This window comes from Oryza brachyantha, chromosome 4, assembly GCF_000231095.2.
Source record: "Oryza brachyantha chromosome 4, ObraRS2, whole genome shotgun sequence".
NCBI classification, from domain to species: Eukaryota; Viridiplantae; Streptophyta; class Magnoliopsida; order Poales; family Poaceae; genus Oryza; species Oryza brachyantha.
The window spans coordinates 17,160,533-17,182,367 of NC_023166.2; the positions used below are offsets into that span (position 1 = coordinate 17,160,533).

The 21,835-nt window shown below is 40.4% G+C and overlaps 3 protein-coding genes across 4 annotated transcripts; all 3 read right to left on the reverse strand.

The window, feature by feature from the left end:
• Positions 1-2,283, reverse strand: LOC102717700 (FCS-Like Zinc finger 2-like). Its single transcript, XM_006652642.3, has 2 exons — positions 1,846-2,283; positions 1-651 (listed from the first exon to the last, which is right to left on the reverse strand). The coding sequence occupies exons 1-2, from the start codon at positions 2,121-2,123 to the stop codon at positions 468-470; spliced, it is 462 nt and encodes a 153-aa protein (XP_006652705.2). The 5' UTR covers positions 2,124-2,283; the 3' UTR covers positions 1-467.
• An 11,753-nt stretch (positions 2,284-14,036) lies between these two features.
• On the reverse strand, positions 14,037-15,535 carry LOC102721834 (FCS-Like Zinc finger 2-like). Of its 2 annotated transcripts, none has more exons than XR_001550058.2 (3): positions 15,308-15,535; positions 14,756-15,200; positions 14,037-14,320 (listed from the first exon to the last, which is right to left on the reverse strand). XR_001550058.2 is itself a non-coding variant. In XM_006653647.3 (3 exons), the coding sequence occupies exons 1-2, from the start codon at positions 15,439-15,441 to the stop codon at positions 14,960-14,962; spliced, it is 375 nt and encodes a 124-aa protein (XP_006653710.2). In that variant the 5' UTR covers positions 15,442-15,535; the 3' UTR covers positions 14,037-14,320; positions 14,935-14,959. The 2 variants fall into 2 exon arrangements, 1 of the variants encoding a protein (XP_006653710.2); XM_006653647.3 differs by having other exon boundaries at positions 14,935-15,200.
• Positions 15,536-19,112: 3,577 nt separating this feature from the next.
• LOC102717979 (FCS-Like Zinc finger 1-like) lies at positions 19,113-20,057 on the reverse strand. The gene is made up of 2 exons (XM_040523464.1): positions 19,765-20,057; positions 19,113-19,658 (listed from the first exon to the last, which is right to left on the reverse strand). The coding sequence occupies exons 1-2, from the start codon at positions 19,989-19,991 to the stop codon at positions 19,502-19,504; spliced, it is 384 nt and encodes a 127-aa protein (XP_040379398.1). The 5' UTR covers positions 19,992-20,057; the 3' UTR covers positions 19,113-19,501.
• Between the last annotated feature and the right edge of the window lie 1,778 nt (positions 20,058-21,835).

Genomic DNA, 21,835 nt, shown 5'->3' on the forward strand with positions numbered 1-21,835 from the left:
TAGCAAATGAAAAGGTCAAGGATTCATTCATCCATGTGTCTATTTCTTCTAAAGGCATATGTTTCCTCAGCTTCATTAGAAAAAACCTTACACCTACCACAGTAACCACCTACACGTAGGAAAATTCACAACACCCCCAAGACGAAGGCCAGAAAACCCCCCTTGATAACAAAGAGTACACGAAGCTGCAGCAGTCAGCCAGTCACTTCTAAATAACCAGCGCTGATCTCCTTTTTCATTCCGTCTCTATACATCATCATCACCAATATAGGCAGGCACTAACAACACCACCAAAAAGGAGCAAGGGGGGTTTAAACAAAAAAACACAAACCCATATATGTAGCTTGTAAGTGATAAGTTTCTGGTGGTAAGGTGAGGATCTGGTCTTGGCTTGCGGGAAAACGAGCAGCCCAATCCCGGGGGAGCTTTCCACACTTCCACTCCCTCCTCCCTCCATGTCAGTTTTGTCACCCGGCGAGGATTGAGCCGGCGCGAGCTTTGGGAGGCCTGGGAGTGGACTCCACCTCCCTGGGGTTGGGGGTGCGTGGTGCCACCTTCTTGGAGATGTTCTTCGTCTCCTTCCTCTCCACCTCGTCGTCCATTTCGATCTGCTCCCTCCTGCACTCCTCGCTGCAGAACGGAATGTCCCCTCTGCTCAAGCAAAGGAACCGCAGGATCATCAATTAGCAAACTTATAGATACATGAATGTGAATATAGCTATTAGCCTAGCCTACCAGCTAGTATGAAAGGACGAACGGAATTATGTCTAAGAATTACATTCAACAGAGAATTAGTTTAATTGTCCAAAAAAAGGGATTACATTTCACTGTTTAAATCATCACAGTTTACATTTCTGAACCATCTATTCGGTTATGACATTCATGCCGTATCCAACGAATACTACAATGTTGAAATTACAACGTCCGGTTTAAACAAGCTAACAAGCAATTTCTTTAACAGGAAAATTCAAAGTCATAAGATTCAGAAAGATCCTGTTAGGTTGCAGGTCCCTTTCATCAGAAGTTCTGGTGAACACACATCAATGAACAATTACGTTTCTTACATAAAAACTGAAAATAAATTCAAAACCACAGATCTCTTCTATAGTTGTATTGCACCACCGCCACCACAAGATCACAATTAAAAAGAAACCAAAAGATCCGAGAACAAACAGTTCGGTTCAATATACCCAACAGTAAAAACGTTCATTTCCTCTCGTTGTAGAGGAAAAGGCAGCAAGAAATCATATGTGCCTTGCATCGTAGTCCCTGCAATCACTAGCATCATAAACAAAGAGCAAATAGTACTCGGTAGTTCGACAACTCCATTATCTACTCTTGATGACATCTAAATAAGCCCACCTGTTAAGGCCACTAAGAATTTAATGTATTCACGCGCTAAAGTAAACCAGAGTTTGTACGAATTTAATGATAAAACTTTTACACCAACGACAAACCCAGGAGAAGGGGAAAATAACTCGCATAAGTTTTTTTTTTTTGAATGATGCTCGCACAAATTTCTTCCCTTCAGCTGCTCAGCTCAAAAACGTACTCCAACCTAACGCACAGACAAAGGACGCCGCAGATGAGAGAAAAATTATCTGAGAAATATGCACTAACTCCCACTTTTCCCGCAGACTTGAGCTGAATCAGTGGTAAAATTTCCTTTTCTTCGCATCAAAAACAAAGCTTCCAACGACGCCGGAGAAGCCCCGGCCACGGGACCCACCGCTACCAAATATACACCAAACGAACGAACCCCACGCAAAAACAGTAAAGCAGAATCAACAGCAGAACACGCACCGAAATCAGCCGAGCACGCTGCGTCGAGCGGGAGAGGGATACCTATACATGTAGATGTCGCGGTTGCTGGCGAGCGGCTTCCGGCAGAGGAAGCAGGCCTCCAGGAAGTGGCCGTACGGCAGCAGCAGCCCGCCCGCTCCGTCTCCACCTCCTCCTACTACCACCCCCGGGCAGCCACCCGCTCTCACCACCAGCACGTCCTCCACGCCGGAGCTGACCAGCCGAGTCCAGGCGGCCGCCGACGCGCCGCCACCGCCTATGGCGAGCGTGATCTCACCGCGGCTCCCACCCCCGCTCCCGCTCTCGCCCCCAGAGTCCATCAGAGAGGAGGAGGAGGAGGAGGGATCCACCGGGGGAACCTTTGCGGCTTCCGGTTATTCGATTCGGCAGCGCACCCGTCGGGTTTCGGGGCCGCCGCGGCGCGAGGTGAAGGCGAAGGGGACGGGGCTCCGTCCGGGGCCGGGAAGGGGTTCGTTCGTGCCGCTGCTGTGTTTAAAGGGGAGACAGGCGGTGGGAGGGTGGTTTTATTAAGTTGCGCGGGGTGGATGGTGGGCCCGCGCAGTGGGGCCCACCTGACGGTGTTCGCTAGTGGGATCCGTTGCCTTCTGGGCCCCGCGCTGCTTTCCTCCGACGCGCGGAGGGCGCCCTTTTTCCACCTTTATTTGTTTTTTCCTCTTCCTTTCATTTTTCTGTTCCTTTTTGCTGATTTTCATGAGCGCTCTCGCCCTTGCTTCTGTAACGTGGACCGGGATTGCTTTCTTTGATGCTGTTTCCTCTTCCGGCCCACCGATCAGTGAAATCGTGGTTAAACGGCATATGTGCAGACAAAAATGATTATAAATAAAATATTTTTATATATACGCTCTTAGAAAGGTATAAGGTAAAGAACGAGAATTAACTACGATAAGTTAACTTTAAATTTAATATTAAAAATTTAAACTTTACTTTAGAAATATAAGCAGAAGCAAAATAATGGGACGATTTAGTCTGAGACTACTTTACATTACAAAGACTTTACCGTGTGCTTCCTTCATATTTACAAATCAATATTAAGTTACATAGATTAGAATGATCTCAATTTTTCAAATCTCAATAGATCTTTCTCATTATCTTCATCGTAAAAAGTAAAAACAAACAAACCTATGTATTTCTTCGATTCTCTTTGACCCATACTCCCTCGGTCCCTCCATTTCACAATAAAAAACTTTCTAGTCTCGTTTAGATTCATATAAATGCTAATGAATCTATATATATTTATCAATTAATGAATTTAGGAAAGGCTATAAAGTCATATATTATGAAACGGGGTGGTAATAAACAAACATAAGACTTCATATAGCACATCCTATGTAGTTTTATTTTATTGATGAAGACTGCAAGATGAAAAATTGTCTGTTTTAATAGTTATTTGATGGTATAAATAATAAAACTAATTACTACAAAGTTAAAAGGTCGAGTTGAAAAATGTAACATAATAAACACATTGCAAAAGTACATAGTTAGCAGTTTAGAAAGCGTACACATAAAAGTTGAGAAAGAAATAGAATAATCTTGAATGAAGAACACACCCTAGTAATATCATCCTAATTCATAGTAAAAGTTTTATTTACTTTGGGACAGATTGGGGTTTTTACAAAATTTTAATGAATATGTTTAATATTTCATAAAAGTTCAACATAATAATTGCTCAAAAAGGACGTCTTTGCGTGATAATTGATGAGAGATAAACATAGTCTTTATAGTACAGAGATGCTACCTCTATTCCAAAATTAAACGTTTTAGAATTTAAATCTATAAAATATAAGCATTTATAACACTATTTAAGGTACTATTTTTTCTATCGATCACATCTAAAAAAAATCTTACTAATTTACCCTCGCCTACATATTCACCCCCATCAGTTCTATATTTATTAAGAAGCATTGTATTCTTTTTTATCTTAATCCCTATCATATGATCAAACATAATTGTATTTTAGGGGCAAAGATGGTAGTACAGAACTGTCTAGGGCTTCTTTTGCAGGTTGGCACACAGACGCACAGTCCTAGATCACCCTAGTGTGTTGCACCCACCACACATGTTAATGATTCGTGCGGTGGGCGAACCCTAGAGCCGCATGCTGCCGCTGCTGCTGCTTCCAATCGCGGTCGCATCCGTGTATCCCGAATTGGACCGGTGGAAATCGTCTGCCCCAGGCAAACAAACACATGAGCTGCGAGGGAGTAATAGATGGCATTCATTTTGTTTGTTTCTTCCTCCCCGGAAGCAGCAAATGCAATTCAATTGGCTCGTGATATTACTTCGCTCATTGTAGGTGGATTGCAAGGGGTAGGGTTTGTTTTTGAGTGATAAAAATAAAAGATTATCATATTATTTTTTATAGCTATTTAACATTATAATGATATAATTAACTATTATAAAATTAAAAATATGTTTTATAAATATGAGATGATAGAATTTTCTATAGATTTTTTTTGAAACACATATCGTTAAACATTTATTTTTTTGAAACACATATAGTTCAGAAAACATACAACACATCCAATTATGTTGTATTGTTTGGTTGATAAAGATAAAACATAAAAATATTATACTATTATTTGATAGTTAATTAATTATATAAACAATAGAATTCACTACCACAATTTTAAAAATCTGCTGTACAAATGTTAAATGATAAATTTTTATATATGAACTTTTCACAAAACATGCATAATTTAGTAGCTTGAGAATCATGAATGCAAAAATCGAGAAAAAAGTTGGGCAACATAACACAATAGTAATACACCTTTTTCATGTTCCAGGGACTTGAATTTTAGGAACTTTCCACTTTACAAACGAAAGTATGCATGGCACGCTGCAGGCAGCCCTCAGCAAGCAAATCATCAACGCTCCGTCGTGTTCAACACTTCGACGGCTAGGCTAGATAGTGTGAATACACCACTAACCTGCTTCTTCGACTGGGACATGTGGGTGATTGTTTAGGAATTTTAATAAAAATGTCAAACACATATTTACAAACGAAAATTAATTTATAAATAAAATTTATTATATATATATATATATGCGCGTGTGTTTTTAGTAATTTGGAAGCCAAGACTAAAAGAATATAGCATGATAAAAAAACCCATAAAAACATTCTAAATTTAAAGTTAAAAATTTAAATTTTAAGGGGTGGATAGGCTGCAGCCGCCTGACCTTTGACCACCCGGTGTGCCAGCGATCCCGTCCTGAGTCACAGACAATTGGCAATTACCCTCTTTTGTTGACCAAAATATGGACTAACTGAAAGCATGAGACGCTGACAAATGGATTTTTTCTCTCCGTCTCTCAACAGCAATTCCGGCGTTGCATTGGTGACAATCTTGGCCCAGTAAATACTATGCTGGCCTTATTACGGGCTGCAGAACAGGGGATAATGTTTAGGTGGTGTTTAGATTGAGAAAATTTTTAGAAAAAATGTCACGTTAAATATTTGACCGGATATCAAAAGGGGTTTTCGGACACGAATGAAAAAACGAATTTTACGGCTAACCTAGAAACTGCGAGACGAATTTTTGAGCCTAATTAATCCGTCATTGTTACTGTAGCACTTATGGCTAATCATGGACTAATTAGGCTCAAAAGATTCGTCTCAAGATTTCTTACATAACTGTGTAATTAGTTTTTTGATTCATCTATGTTTAATGCTCTATTTAGATGTCTAAGAATTCGACGTGATGTCTTTAGAAAACAAATTTGAAAACTAAATAATGCCTTAGATCTCGGAGACAGAGGTGAAAGAACTGAAAGTGGGTACTGGCGTACGGGATGATCAGTAAATTCAGATCTGGTAGGCAGCTCAGTTATGGCGACGACTGGGACTTAAACCTGCATGTAACCACGGTTGATTAGAGCTCACATCTCTTCCCCACTACTGATAACCATATATGTTTCGATTTCATTCAAAAAAACCTCGTATATGCTTTGATCAACCGATAACCCTACTACGCCAATGGGGTGTGTGTAGGCAGTGGAGCAAGTGAGGATTACGCCAGATACGTGCAACTCGTCTACGCCACTAGCAGTTGAAGCAAAGTTAACTGGGCTAATTGGCATGTAGACTTCCGGTAATTAAGTATGCCCGTCACCTTCGATGTGGATTTCACTGTCTCCTTTGCTACTCCCGTCTCTCTGGACTGGCCAAAGCACTCAAAATCATGTGAGGAATGAGTAAGCGTAAAGTCTAAAGCTACTTTGGCCTAGCCTGCTTACATCAGATCAACCTGGACATCCGGTAATTACCTCTCTTTATTTTTTTTCCTCTCTTTTGACAAAATTGACGGCAATGGATTCCCTCCTGTGCTGAAGCGCGACAGTTACTGTGCTGACCGTGTCGACAAGGGAAGAGAAAGAGAATGCCCTGTTACGGCCTTATCGGTCATCAGTTGCAGAAGACAACGTTATAAACTTGTCATTTCGTGGGCTCGTTTCTAGGTGGTGAAAGATGATTAGCGGGAGTCCTTAAGTACATCAATAATAGCAGGTTACTGTGTAACACACTGTCACACTGAATTGACCTCGGCCCCTCACCCTCGCCGGCCGGCCGCACGTCTAAAATATTGCAGGGAACCAGATTGTTCGTCCAAGCTGCCAGAAGGCGAGTACTGACGCCCTGTCTTTACGACTTTGTTTATGATTATAAATTTATAAGTCAAAATTTAAAGTTAAAAAATTTAAAATTTTCAATTTAAATTTAAATTTCATTTTAGAATTATAGTTTATTTTCAGCCTTAGTTTTTATCACTAAGAATATACATATATATATAATAATATAAGTTTTTATTCAGAAATTACTTTTATTTTTAAATATGTTTGCTTGTTTTTTCTTTAAAAAGCAAAGAAGGTGAACCCTGAGAAAGGCATGAAAAATTCAAACCCTGCAGCCACAAGAAAATGCATTAGTTTTTTTTTCTTTTTTACTTTCTTACCTTGAAGAAAAGATTACTCCGGTGAAAATGACCTGACGGCTGACGCCCATCCTTCTACCAGGCTACTTTCCCCTTACCTCGACAGAGTTTAAGTTTAATTGGTCCTTAATGAAGTTTTTTTTCTACTTAATGAAGTTTTTTTTTCTCTTTTCCATATACTGTGTGGAATTTTCACAGGAAACGGTGTAAATTATTCCAATTTTCTATTGAAAATCCTACGAACGAAAGAGCCCTTAGACGGCATGAACTGCAAGTCAACAATGCATTGTGCTCGTAGGAACATATGTTTGGGAAATTTACAAGAATTTAATTGTTTAATGAACTTCTGATGAACAGTTACTTTATTCCGATGGAGCGCTAACTGCATTGAGGCCATCCTCAATGCAATTTTTATGGATACGATTAACTAAAGTGACATGTCATCTAAAAAGTTTAAAACTAGGATAAAACACCCCTCTCTTACCAAGTTTTGTCATCTAAAGAGCTCACTGTTCCAACCTCATCATCCTGTCTTTACCACTGACAAAACTGGACTCTTAAATTCTTAATAGTGGAGTACTAATCGTCCTTTTAGGTCGGTCACTCTAGCACAAGAAAATGGCCGTTTGGTGAACACCTTCCTGCATTTTTGTTTTCTTAGGTGAATATGTTTGACGTTTTCTGTACTAATAATTCTAGCCCCTAGAGCAATGCACTTTTGTTAGTTGAAATGTTAAATTAGTAGATTAGACATGGTCATGTGTCCCCGGTGGTCCGTTGATTTGTTTGGTTCTGGGTCCAAACAAAGTTTGGGGACACATGCCCTTTATTTAGATTGTGGATCGAATGTCCCCGTCAGAAACAATTTCCAATTTGGATTACTCTATGTGAAAATCTTCCAGTGATTCTAATGCCAAACATACGACAGAAACTGGAAAAGAGTTTCAAAATCTCAACTTGTCAGTGACTATACTGTTGATAATCTAGTACGACATCCATCCTAAAATATAAGCATTTAATAGTTTCTTTGGCATGGGTTAAGATTAAGAGAAAAACTATAGTGTTCTTTTTATTTAAAAGGGTAGGAGGATAGGTGGAGGAAAAAATAGGAAGAATCTTAAATAATAGGTGATTGATAAAACAAGTAGGGGTAATCGTATATTTGCAACCAAAAAATAATTTATAAGTAATATATATATATATATATATATATATATATATATATATATATATGTTCCTAGCGATTTAGAAACTAAGCTGGAAACTAGACTAAAAAATTCAAATTATAGTATATAAACATAATCAGAAACAAAAAATGAGGCTAGTAATATTATGAAGTGAAAAAATGTTTTGTTTTGGTATAAAATTTGAATATTAAAATAATTAGTTTTGAAAATTAAGAGAGTACACAACACTATAAATTGCAGAACTGGGAGCGTGGTCGTTTGACTTATTAAAGAAGAGAAAAAAAAAGGTAAATGACATATTTATAAATAAAAATAATTTATAAATTAAAATTTTATATACGTGTTTATAGCGATCTAAAATCTAAATATAAAATAAGCTATGATACCAATAATCATAAAATCATCTATTGTTAAAATTTTAAACTTTAAGTATAAACGAAGAAAACAAAAGCTAAATAAACCTTAGGGTTGGGACGGTGAGAGTGAGACCTCCATTTTGCAAGGAAAACGGAAAGGGGGTCCGGTTCCTCTACAGTAACGCAAATGAACAATGAGTTGCACAGTCTAATGCCATAAACAATGTTAATATTGTAGCAACAGTAAGTTTAAAGTATTATTCATTATTGTAGCAAATACTGTAGTGATATATCTCATCCATCCATTTTGATCCGAACGGTCATGAGATATATCAAATTCACGGAACTGTTGCTCTCTGCACTACCATGTTGCTACTGCAGAGGATCTCGTTCCAACAGAGGCTCCCATCGTTTCGATTTTTGGTGGAATAAGCGAAAACACGTTTTTACAAACGAAAAATAATTTGCAGGTAAAACTTTTATATACGTGTCCATAGCGACTCAAAAGTGAAATGTATAAAATAAACCATGATAAAAAACCATAAAATCAAGTTTAAAATTAAGTTATAAAATTCAAATTTTGGCTCATATTGCAAAACTATGGAGCCCGGAAAGGGACTGCAGAGACGAAAGCAAGAGATGCACCGCTAGGGCCCACATGTCATGGAGCACGAAACGGGGTCGCCGGAAAGGTCACGGGACTTTTAACACGCAGCGGAGCAGTAGCAATATGAAAGTGACCGTCCAGACGCGCAGCACCGGTTCCACGCCCCTGTGTCCGGTGGGCCCGCGGCGCGTGTGCGCGGTGGGTACGCCTTGGGTGGTCCGCCATCTCGGTATGAAACGACACCCCATAGATATTTTCTGCACACGCTGTAATGCTCCACTAGCTGTACAATTTTGCTCCACGTGATACGTTTGGTGCGCGTATACGGCTGAAAAAGTCTGTGCTACTATAGTTTGATTATTTATTGTGTTTAAAAATTTGTATACTTATTTATTATTTTTATGATTTGATTTATTGCTAAATAAACTTTAAGAATGAGTTGCAGTTTTGTATATTTTAAAAAAAATAATTAAGATGAACGGTAATATAAAAATCAACAACGTTAAATAAAAATATTTTGCAAGAGCGCCCGTCTTATTGGGAATATTGATGTATGTAATTTGTTTTGCCCATGTGTTCTTTCGACAAATTACCGATGGCAAATGTGTGTGATTGCGTGTTTTTTGCAGATTCATTGTTTCCGACGTAACAATATAGATGTCGGAAAAAATGTTACCGTGACACGTACTTCCTCCGGTTTTCCTAATGTTTAAAACCTTTCATTTTGGGATTTATATTTCGTCATCCATATTATAAAAATGTACAATTGTTATTTTTTGTGTCTTTTATTACCAAAGAAATTTTAAATATTTCAAAAACTGAATATGATGAGTGATTAAACAAATATTTCAAAAATCAAACACGACAAATGTTAAAAAAACAAATTTAGTACATATTTGGTACACACTCATATTTTCGTTTTGCTTATAATTATAAGCTAAAATTTTCAATTTTCAATTTGGAGTTTGTTTTTAGGTTTTATCACCAAATTTTATTTTTCAATATTGGTTTTTAAATCACTAAGGATACGTATATAAAAATTATATTTTGTTTACAAATATGTTGTTGATTTTTTTTCCAAATATGATATGGCTGTTTCTACTCTTTTTTTGTCTGAGTGAGAAAATGAACAGAGCTAGTGCCCTTTTTCCTCTCCAGCTCCACGGATGGAAGCCATGACTTGACTCTATTTGATAATTGAAGATTGTGTTAAGCGACAACACCCATTGAGCATTTTTCCAAAATAAAAAAACCACTTCTAGAAGACTAGAACGTCATAATCTATTGTATATAATACCTCCGTCTCATAATAACATTATTTTTTAATTTCTATGCCCAATGATTAGGCCATTCGTCTTATTTAAAAAAATTATAAAAAATAAAAAAAAAATCATCACACATAAAGTATTATTCATATTTTATCATCTAGTAACAATAAAAGTATTAATCGCAAAAAAATTTCAAATAAGACAAATAGTATTGTATCTAAAAACTGGAAAATAAACTTTTATTTCGGGACGGAGGAAGCACACATGCTAGGGTACTTAGATTTACGTACCTTTTATCCCTAGTGACAGAATTAGGTAGAGTTCCAATATCCCGTGAGACCGTGACCAATCGCAGTCTTCCGAGCACGCCCATTAAAAACTCGAGGCTACAAAACTATAGGTTAAGTAGCAGTGCTGCGGTCTTACGCTCTGCATGATCTCAAAGCCTGAAGCCATCGAACGAAATGTATGAGAAACACATTTGCCACCAGTTGCTTCGCTTCCAATCGCAGTAACGTTTCAGAGATTTCTGGGATCATACCTTTTACCATGTTAAGTGACTCTTTAAACAAGGGATGAAACATCACACACAACATATTGCCCAGACGTAATTTTATCAATTTATCTATATATTTTTATAAATATATTAAATATTTTTATTTCAAACTTTATTAAGACATATTATCAATTTATCTATTTTAAAATAATATATGACACATAATTTTATCATAGATTTATATATTTTAGCTCTAATTTACCTTTATATAATTTTTACTATCCTACTAGCAGTGCAGAATAATAAAATTAGATCCATTGCCAATCGTTTACCTTGAAAAATCCTTACTTTTTCATGTGTGATTTAACCCTTCTTGACCTTCCTTTTTCTCCGTTTTCGCAACAACCTGAACCTGGACGAAACTGCCTCCTTCTGCTCATCCTGTTCATTGTCTCTGTACGACCTTACCGTATTCGCAGCCTTGAAACACTCCACAGGACGGTAAATTCGCCGTCATTACTTTTGCAAGAATCGATCGCGACCTTTGCCGCTGGCTAACGTTAAAGTCAAGCGAGAAAGGTGCCCAACACAAAAGCGATGGTGCCTGAACAACGGGCTGTGCTGAGCTGAGCTCACCATAAAAACGGTACAAGCATGGGAGCCTTCCCCCAGATGTAACGTTGCAATTGTACCACAGGGTTACATCCCTTCCTTCCGTGTCAAAACAATCTGGACATGTACTTAACGGGTTGGGCCTAATGCCGCGATCTAAAGCCTAAATCCACCATGGCTAAACCGTGTGTGACTCAGAGGCTTGGAGCTCTTCCTCATAAAGCTAGGACCCGCCAGCTAATCAAATTTTATATGCAGTACCAAGAATCCAAGATTAGGTCATCTACCTCTCTACAAAGACACTAACTAAATAAATTATATAAGTGGGTGCGGTACGCAAGCTAACTCCAATGCATCTTGCAGCTGGTAGGGTGCCACTGGTTGCATAATTCCTGTTGATTATCGTTTTAAATAAAGTTAAGGTTAAATTTGAAAACTTTAGTATTATATCTGAAGGCACTAGCATAACAAATATAGGTAAGTCTAACAAAATGCTTTAATAAAAATTAATATTTATTTATTCTTGATTTATTATAACAGAAAAATCAAAGTTTAAACATATGTTTCAAAGATGATGTTGTTAAAACGTTAGTACTAGTAGTAATTAAACTTGGGAGAGTAAGGCAGCGCTTAGATTGCAAAATTTTTTGTAGAAATGTCACGTCACACGTTTGATCAGATGTCAAAAGCGGTTTTTGGACACAAATGAAAAACAAATTAAAGATTCCACCAAAAAATTGCGAGATAAATTTTTTGAGCCTAATTAATCCGTTATTAGCACATGTTGGTTACTGTAGCACTTATAGCTAATCATGGCCTAATTAGGCTCAAAACATTCGTCTCACGATTTCTCTCATAAATATGTAATTAGTTTTTTGTTGTATTTATATTTAATACTCTATTTATATGTCCAAATATTAGATGTGATGTTTTTGAAAAAAAAAAATTACGAACTTACCCGGCCTAATACTACTACTACAACCACAGCGGCATTTTTACTAGGAGTACTATATTTCAGATTCTCAGCAGTCAGCATTGATTCACCAGCTACTAGTAGCTGTGTGCTATTACCACGTGTACTGTGTATTTCTGAATTTCTGATGGCATGCCTCCCGAGCGGCAAGCAGGTTCCCCGTACAGCCAGCAGCTAGCATAGCCTATTAGTTTTTCGCCGCCGGTTGAGCGCGTCTCCAGGCACTAGCTCACACTGTAGCAGCTCTAAATTTGCTGAGACCACCATCGAGATTCGTGCGTACGATTCTGTAACAAAACAGCAAAATCGCAGTGCCCAACAAAAGTGAGCGAATTATTGGTGACGAGCAGCACTAGTTATTACTAATTGGGTATAGATCTTGGTGGTATTGTGGTCACTTTTGGACGCTGTGGCAATAAACGTCTCAAAGAAATTGCGATCAAAGCACGGACCTAGTTGTAGGCTGGTAGCTAGCAAAGGTCAGTAAAGTATTCCATGTGGAGTTAAAATAAGGACAAGGTGACCCAAAATTTTGGTCTCCTGGATTCCAACCGGGCCGCGTCTCACGCTGGGGAGACACACGGTGATGCAGCTGGATGGACCCAATGATTCGCGTTTCTGTAAAGCAGCACAAATCTTGGTTTTGCCCTTCTTTGATCCGTTAGGTTTAGGAAAGATCTCGGCGAAATTCGTTCGTCTCATGCTGGGTTTGTCTGAAACTGATGCAACAATCTGAAAGAGCAGTCCGATTACTTGCTAGTAGTAGTTGCTCAGTGGCCTTGCTCAAGACAACAAGTTGTGCTGTTGTGCTTGAAAAGTTTGAGCTGTCGATTCGTTTTCTACCACAAGAGAAGTCCGAATCTTGGAGGAGAAAATATGGTGCCACGTAAAAGCATGATCAGTGGGGACGGTCAATGTAGAAGAAGAGCTGTGCAGTTGTGCTCCTCGCTATTGCCGGAATATGCACATGCTTTTCTCTGTCGGACTTGGCAGGGAAAAAGATTACCGGAAAATCGGGCAGGAAATCCCACAGAGAATCCACGGCTTTGGTTGTATTCCTTACAATACTGCGGGGGCATCTAATCCTACGCATCTAACTGGAGCTTTTTAAAGTAGCTATAATAATGTTAGTTTGGCAGAATTTATCTGTCTGTTTGCATCATCACCGGCTCCAATTTCCCGTCAGTTTATTCTCTTGTGTTCCTTTTGCTGTCCTTGTTGAGCTAATCCATATTGAATGTAGATCAATCTCATCGACATGTATGTATATGGTTGTTTATGTGGTTCTTGATTGTTGGTTCATCTTTCAATAAAACTCAGGTTGCCATCAGTGAGATTGCAAAGGTGACAGGAAATCCTTCACTTGAGAACCTCTGATGCTGTAGCAAAAGCTAGTGACAAAACCTGTAATTTGCAGGTCAACGATAGGTTACAGCTAACCATATCAGACTATGCCTACTATAGAGACCCGTGAGTCAGTTTCCTGTATTTCCAAACAGAAGTTCGCTCATATGTTGAGATAACGGTGCCGCCACTGGTTTGATCCCCAACCCTAGAAGTCTGAACTTTCCATGCGACACTATTGCAGGCCTGCTTTGTGTTCAAAGTTCAAATAACCGGCCTTGCAGTTCACAATATATTAATATGTGTCATTGATTCGTATCATTTTCTCTCATTCGGTACAGTTTTAATAGAAAGCACACCATGAGTGTTTATAAAACTTGCTGAGTCTCACAATCTTAGAATGGACCACAGCAGAAATAAAGTAGGGAAGAAACAAGCAAAAAAGCAAGCCTGTGTCGGTTTCAATACATTGGAACCGGTGGGTTTTCCCCTCTGTATCTAAAGAACAAGTAAACAAGCTTGCATTGACAGTAGTAAAGATACACAACTCTCTTTGTGTTTTGACCACTCTACTCCAGACTAACATCTAGGATAACCTTAACTTGAAGAACTTGTTTTTCGGTCAGGATTCCTTGGGTTACTTTCGATTTTGCCGCTTGGCAACGGACAAGCCCCTGATGACCCTCCAAATCCCCTAACTGCTTCGGCGAAACAAACGGCTTCCACTGTGGCAAAAGAACGACAATACCTTGTAAGCTAGCAGCTGCCAAGTTTTAGCAAAAGCATTTCTTAAGAAACAAAGGACCATTTCGTCGTAAATCTGCCTATAACCCTACAACACACCTAAGAACTGCTAAGGGAAGTAGCAAGGTGAAATGGAGACAGCTCACAGCTCTATGGGAAAAATCCTATTTCATTCCTCAAAAGCATAACAGCGGCCAAAACCCAGAGGGGGCAAGAATGGAGGAGAGCCCATGAATCGACCATCCATGGCTCTTACCTGGCTCCAAAGTTCTAACCTTGGGAAAATGCTCTACACGAAGTGAGAAGTCCCCCCCCCCCCCCCCCCCCCCCCCCAAAAAAAGAACCAAAGCACGGCTCGCCCGAGGAAGCCAGAGGCCAACTCGGCCCAGGCCTCTCAGACGCGTGTGCGTACGTACGTATAGTACTAGTAGCAGTGCAGCGCCAGTTCCGTACAACCAAAAACTGGCTCTCGTGCGTGTAGTTTTTGTTGTTGTTATAATGTAGTTGTCTCCGTCGTCCTGCCCGTGTTGCACCAGAACTCGCAAAAAGAAAATGAAGTTTTGGCCTCCGCGCGACGCACGCGAGCGAGCCCGACCTGACCGCGACCCGGGTCGGGTCGGTCACACGCGCAAAGCGGGGCCTCGCGCGGTGAACCCCGCGTCGGCCCACGGGTTCGCGTCGATGGCCGCCCGCGGCTGCGGTTGCTGGTGGTGGTGCCGGTGGCTGTGGTGGTGGCTGTGCCGGTGCTCCTTCCGCAACGACACCGCGTGCGCCGCGGCGCGCTTCTTCCGCCGGTGCTTCGCCCTGTCCACCTCGATCTGCTGCTGCCTGCACTCCTCGCTGCAGAACGGCGTGTCACCTCTGCGGCCCACGCACGCGGGACAAAAACAAAACCACCCATCAAGTTTTCGTTTTTTCCATCGCGTCTGGATGCGGGTGGGGGGGCGTCAAGACGTGCGCGCGGCGACCTGTACATGAAGATGTCGCCGGAGAGCGACTTGCAGCAGAGGGAGCACTCCTCGAGGAAGTGGTGGATGGGGGCGACGTCCGACTCGTGGACGTAGAACATGGACGACGGCTTCACGGCACCGCTCCCCTTCATGCCGACGGCGGCGCGGCGTTGCTGGCTAGCTAGCAAGCAAGGCCTGCCTGGGCAGGAGCGGGTCTTGGCACGAACTGCACGTCAAGGAGGCTCGGCCGGCTTGCAGAGCTCCGGTCCGCCGGAGGAACGTACAAATAGGCCGCCGGCCAGCCCCATTTTTAGCCACGGGAAGACAAGGAGAGGCTGGGAATTGACACTGTCCGACGGCAAACCTATGAATAGCAGAGGACGCCAATCAACGCAGCATGATACACATGGGAAAATTGCGTTTGCTCTCTATCGGTTTTGTGATTCTTGTTTACTGCAAAATTTGGTCCAACTCTGCTAGCCGCCGGAGATTTAGCGAGGAAATGGGAGCCGTTCAAGGCGTCTGTGCATTGTGACAAATTGTTAATTATGGACAACGAGCAGGGGGTTAAAGTTTAAAGACAGCATAGATATCACAGATTCGAAGAGATGAACGTGCTTCCCTTGGCGCGTGATTCTTCCTTACAGATAGTAGTACATTAGTTGTAATATTTTTCACCTACCTTAATAATCAGTATGTCGTATGGACATAGGAAGGAATCACGATCTACGTTTTTTAACGTTATGCTTCAGTTTTACTGCGTGCTACAAAAGTATTCTGTCATGGTTGCAAGAAACATTCTCCAATCTGCTGTTGGTGTCGCACTGGCAAACTTTGTTTTCTTCCTTTTTCTTTCTCTGACGAAATGCGTGTGCTGATAATTTTACCACCGACTGACCGGCATGTTGAAGTACTGTATGCTCTAGTACATTCGCTTAATTTTATGTTTGATAAATCAAATTTTAAATATTAAAACTTAAATTTTGAGTTAAATTAGGATTTTTAACATTTACTTTTAGATTACTAGGATCACACAAATGCTATAAGACTTTAATACAAAGAATTTATTAAGCCATAAATCGAAACTATATTGCTAATATGTCTAGCTCACATGTGTAACATGCTAGTACATGTGAATACACCTCAACATGTATTTTTAGAAATTATACGTGGATCCTACCTGTATATATCCCACTTGTCCATTTACTATCTAGGTCATTTTCTTGACAACTACGCCCTGAAGAAGCGAACATTTCTCATCGCCTTCACCGGTGTCTGTTACTCTTGAATCTCGACACGACAGCAGCATACGTCAACTTTTGAAAACCGTGGTGCCACTAATCCCACTGAAATCACCGTCCACTCCCTCTCGTTTCAAATAATTGACACATGTTATCGTTTATCTAGAAACTTTAACTATTCATCCTTTTTTAAAAAATATTATATATATTAAAAAATATTATATTTGTGATATATGACGTATAAACATACATCAGTATAACTTTAATTAATTATTAACTAATTGTTTAATTGTTAATCAAAGTTACTTTAATATTAATAATTAATCGTGATAAGTAAATAAAGACGAAGACAGTATTTATCCACCCTTTCCTGGAGAGGGATGTTTCAGGCTTTTAGCCCTTCCCAGCCGAGCCGAGATAGAATCCAGCTTCGCCACAGCAACACTCTCTCGTGAGCCGTGCCTGTGATACCATTGTTCGACGCATTCCGAATGAGTAGCAGTAGCATGCATCCTATGGGTCAAGATCGTCTTGCGTAAACACAAAGATGTTAATTGTTTGGCTGGCATATTGATAAATAAAAATAATTTATAAATAATATTTTACATATGTATTTTTATCAATAAAACAGAAAAGTAAACTCTGATAAAAAAACTCAAAATCAACCCAAAATTTAAAGTTTAAAATTAAAATTTTGGTTTATAAATATAAGCGGAATCAAAAGGATGGGTTAAAAAGACATAATAAGTGATATATAGACTCCACCATTCACAGATCTATATAGGCCGCGTTCCGCACACTAGCTTAGTTAACTAAGCTCCTCTCGTTTTCCGCGCGCACGCTTCCTGAACTACTAAACGGTGTAATTTTTTGCAAAAATTTTCTATAGAAAAGTTGTTTTAAAATCATATTAATCTATTTCATATTTTTAATAATTTATACTTAATTAATCATGTACTAATCTATTAGTACGTTTTCCGTGCCGGGGCATAATTTAACTTATACCCCACCACCGAACACGGCCATAGTAGTAACCAATGTCACTAAGAAATTTAAGTTAGAGGATCTTCTTTCGCAACACGTGATGCACCGTGATTATGCTTGTAGTAACAGCTAGCGCTAAGAGCAGGTACAATAGCAGGCTATAAGCCAGCTATAAGCATATTTTAAAGAGATAAGAGGAGAGAAAAGAGAGGTGAGCTACTAATTTATAGTCTGCACACGCCCTCCAAAACAAGATGTGTGTATGACATATAAGACCATGTATTAATGTTTTATAGGTAACTATCGTATAAGTTAACTATTAGATTGACTATAGATGAATTGGAGTTAATAGTTAGCTATACTATTGAACTTGCTCTAAACCGTTTTAAGTTAGCGTGGTTAGTACCAGTACTACTAGTAGTAACAGGTTAGCCCTCACATGTTTCAGACTGATAGAGAGCTGTAGCTAAGCCAAGCGTGTAGCGGGCAGAGGGAGCACGAAGGAGGAGGCAGCAAGCACAGCGAGGCTCCGGCACGTGCGGCCGCGCGGGGGGACGCACCACCGAACCACCGGCACACACGCACACGGCGATATGCCCTCGTCTCTCGCTGGCGCGGCCGCGAGCTGGTTCGCTGGCTGGGAGGAGGGCGTAACGTGGCGAGGGAATCCGGGATCGTTTTTTCCATTTTTTTTTTCTTTGGGTATCGCCAAGGCCCTAGATTGCCTAAAAGGATTCTCGGTTGCACATGGGGCGCAGCTTGGGGAGCCACACAAACGGTGAAAAATCTACGCCACGGCCGAGGATGATTTTGTTAATCTCTCTGGTTTTGTTTTGTAATAAGGTCCTGAGTACGCAGTAATGCCAACATGCTTTGTGTAGTTTAATTCTGTTGATGGTGAGAGAGCGTAGGGCGTGACGTCATCTGCTACAGACTACAGAGAACGTGATGACGCCGCTACATGTACTGATGTACCTACCGGAATACTTTGCCCTTTGCTTATTCTATCCTGGCTGCTGGGGCTGACATGTGGGCACCGTGTTTAAATTGTTTCCTTTGGGCCATCTGTCAGACAGGGTTGATTAGGAGATATTGTGTTTATAAAATTTACAATGCTTTGGGATAAAAAACAAATTCTGCTAGTTGCTAGCCATTAACCTCGTGTAAGTTTCCGGGAAGCAAGATGCACGAATGACATAACATAGCCACGAAAAACAAAGCACAAAGCCTGCGTTGCTTTCTTCCCTTCTTTATTACCTTTCCGACTTTTTCGTCCTGGAGCAGACGGTCTGTGTTACAATTCACGGCCGATATTTCCTCAGCGAGGAACTGAAAGAACAAATCACCTCTGACCATTGATGACCGGGCCAGCAGCCGCAGGCGCAGGGGATAGCATGTTTATGCACAGTAGCAGGCGGCGACGACATTAAATTTCTGAATGAATTCTGTCGAGAAGGGGAACTGAATAATAACCGCTTGAACTGTATTTTCATCAGAAAAACCATGTAATTGCGGCTGCAGGACCTGCAACATCGTCAGCTCTCGCAGTGCAAGAAAACAACTCGACGAAGAACGAGCATGTAGGAGACAGCATGGAGTAACGAAATCAACCGAGCTGATGAGAAATCGGAGAGAGCTATTTACGCCTCTCGCTTCTTCCATATCAACAGATTACAGGTTACATTACAAGCGCACACAAACGAGCACCGGTTGCACGGACGCGCCATATTCTTGCGATTTGCAACCGAGCAAAGAAACAAAAATTCACACACTGAATTGGCTCTTCATCTCCTTGTTGCGGAGATCAAAAGGAAAGGGAGCCGATCCGTTTGGTTGCGACAGAGGACGCAGTCCGTGGAACTGTTTGATCCGTGTGTGCTCGATTGGATCTTTCTCCATCCGCACGGACGGCCATGGACGAACTGTCTCCTCATGCCTTCGGTTCTTGAGCTTCTGCTAAGATCTATTGTTTCGCGACCAAAACTGTTTACCACGCCCAGACCGGGATCCTCGGGTGGCTCTGCTTCTTCTGCCTCTGTCTCTCCTGCTCTGCCCTCCCCGTCTGCTTCGATCTCTGTTCTCTCGCCTCGTCGATCTCGATCTGTTCCTGCCTGCACTCCTCGCTACAGAAGGGCATGTCGCCTCTGCAAGAGCAGAGAGAATCACAACGCCGTCAGAAACTGAAACTGATTGATTGTTCAGGTTCAGGCCAGTATATGCGCAGGTGCAGTAGCAGTGCTGAATATTTACCTGTACATGAAGATGTCTCTGTTCCCGCCGAGGGGTCTCCGGCATCGGAAGCAGATGTCGAGGTAGTGGTGGTGGGCGAGGATGTCGCCGGCGTCGTCGCACGGGTCGCAGAAGAGGCGGCCGCCGGGCCGCCGAGGCGACGACGCCGGCTTGACGGGTGAGGCGGAGTGGCCGGAGAAGCCGGCCTCGATGTCGTCCTGGATGGAGGCGGGGTGGTAGCGCGCCATGTCTTGGCTCGGTTTCTTTGGCAAAATGAGCTCTGTGTTTTCTCGTTTCTCTAGTCGGGGAGAGGGAAGCGATGGCGGAGTGGGAGAAAAGAAGCAACGCGGGTTATATCATGGAGGACTGGAGGGCAGGGTTCCCTACCGTGCGAGCCGCCAAAACTACGGTACCGCGGTCTCGCGGATTCCACACGGTAACCATAAAAATTGTGATGAATTTGAATCAAAAAAATAGAATTTAAACTCGTGCGGTTTTCGCGGCTTACTGCGCGGTAAGCCGCGAAAACTGCGGTAACTACTTACTGGAACAACACATGAGAACCGCGGCTTACCGCGCGGTTTTTTAGCCAAAACCGCGGTTAGCGCGAGGAGACCGCAGATGCGATGTCAAATGCAAAATTTTTTAAAAAAAATCTAAAAAAATACATAAAAAATAAGAAAATATTTTGTGACTATATTTATGATAATAGGACATGTTATAGGGAAAACAAGAAAATTTCACATGACATTTTCTAAATTCTTGATATTGCAACATACAAACATATACCGACATATCACCCTTCACCAAATAATTCACTCCAATAACAAGTAAGGACAACTTTATTTTGATTACTGCGTCACAACTATATCTACTACTCATTATTACAAATAAAACTTATGTATGTACTAAGATGCACGTATAATTTTTCTAAATATATATTTTTCATATATCCATCGTTGTATATTTGTATTTCAACATTATGTACCCAAGTATCTAAGTGTAAATTAATAATGACTCAACACAATATATTCTTGACCATCTTCCTATAAAATATTACTTGCAATAGGCTATTTTTTAATTTTGTTTCCCGAAATACTCGTTTATGATTTTTAATTACACCAGGAATAATTTTTTTATTAATTTCTTTGACAAAACTACACTATATATCAACATATACAACATATATTTTTTAATTAAATTTCCTCAAAATTTTTAAATTCTTCTTAAATTTAAACTCGGTTATCGCAGCTTATCGAAGCCGTGCCTCGGCGGAGGCGCGGTTACCGCGGTTACCGCGACGTGAACCTGCTGGAGGGAGATGGAGGGGTTGGAGAATTTTTCCGACTTGAACCTCCGTTGTTTTGTTAATTTCTATGCAAACTTGTGAGTTTTGGTTGTGCGTTATTGTGTACTACCCTCAAGATGTAATCAGGTTTAGTTTATTTAGCATATATTATTATGTTATTCTTGAATAAATAAGAAATTGTTAGGATGGATGTGGCAAAATGAGAATAATTTTAAATGTGAATTTTTTACTATGAATAAATTTTTAATGTTTAGTAATACATGTTTATATTTAGTACATGATTTAAATATTAGAATGCTTATATGGAGTCGTTACTGAATCTACATAAACATTGGGCTTTTCTGCAAGACAGGATAATTGCGGAGCCTTTGTATAGCCTTCCAACCTATCATATGATTCTGGCAGAAACTAGTATAGAATGCTTGGCTAACATCTGTGAGTTGTTTATGCACAAATCTCAATCTCTATTCGAGCGTATAGAGCGGTATACTTGTATTTGCTCCGTGACGACACCAAGGAAAACAACAAGCACTATCAGATGAAAAAGTAAAAAAAAAAAAAGATTGCTGCCTGAGACAGAGGGACCAATGGCATGGCTTCCGCATATGAAGTGATGGTTGCACTTGACAGTCCCACAATTACTTAACTGGGTCATGGTCAAATATTTACGGAAAACCAGCATTTTTTAAAATAAAGTGGCACTATTATGGTGTGCGTCATTGTGCATCTCTCCCGTATGATCGAAAATAAAGCAATAATGTATAAACACAGATTTGTGCGTCT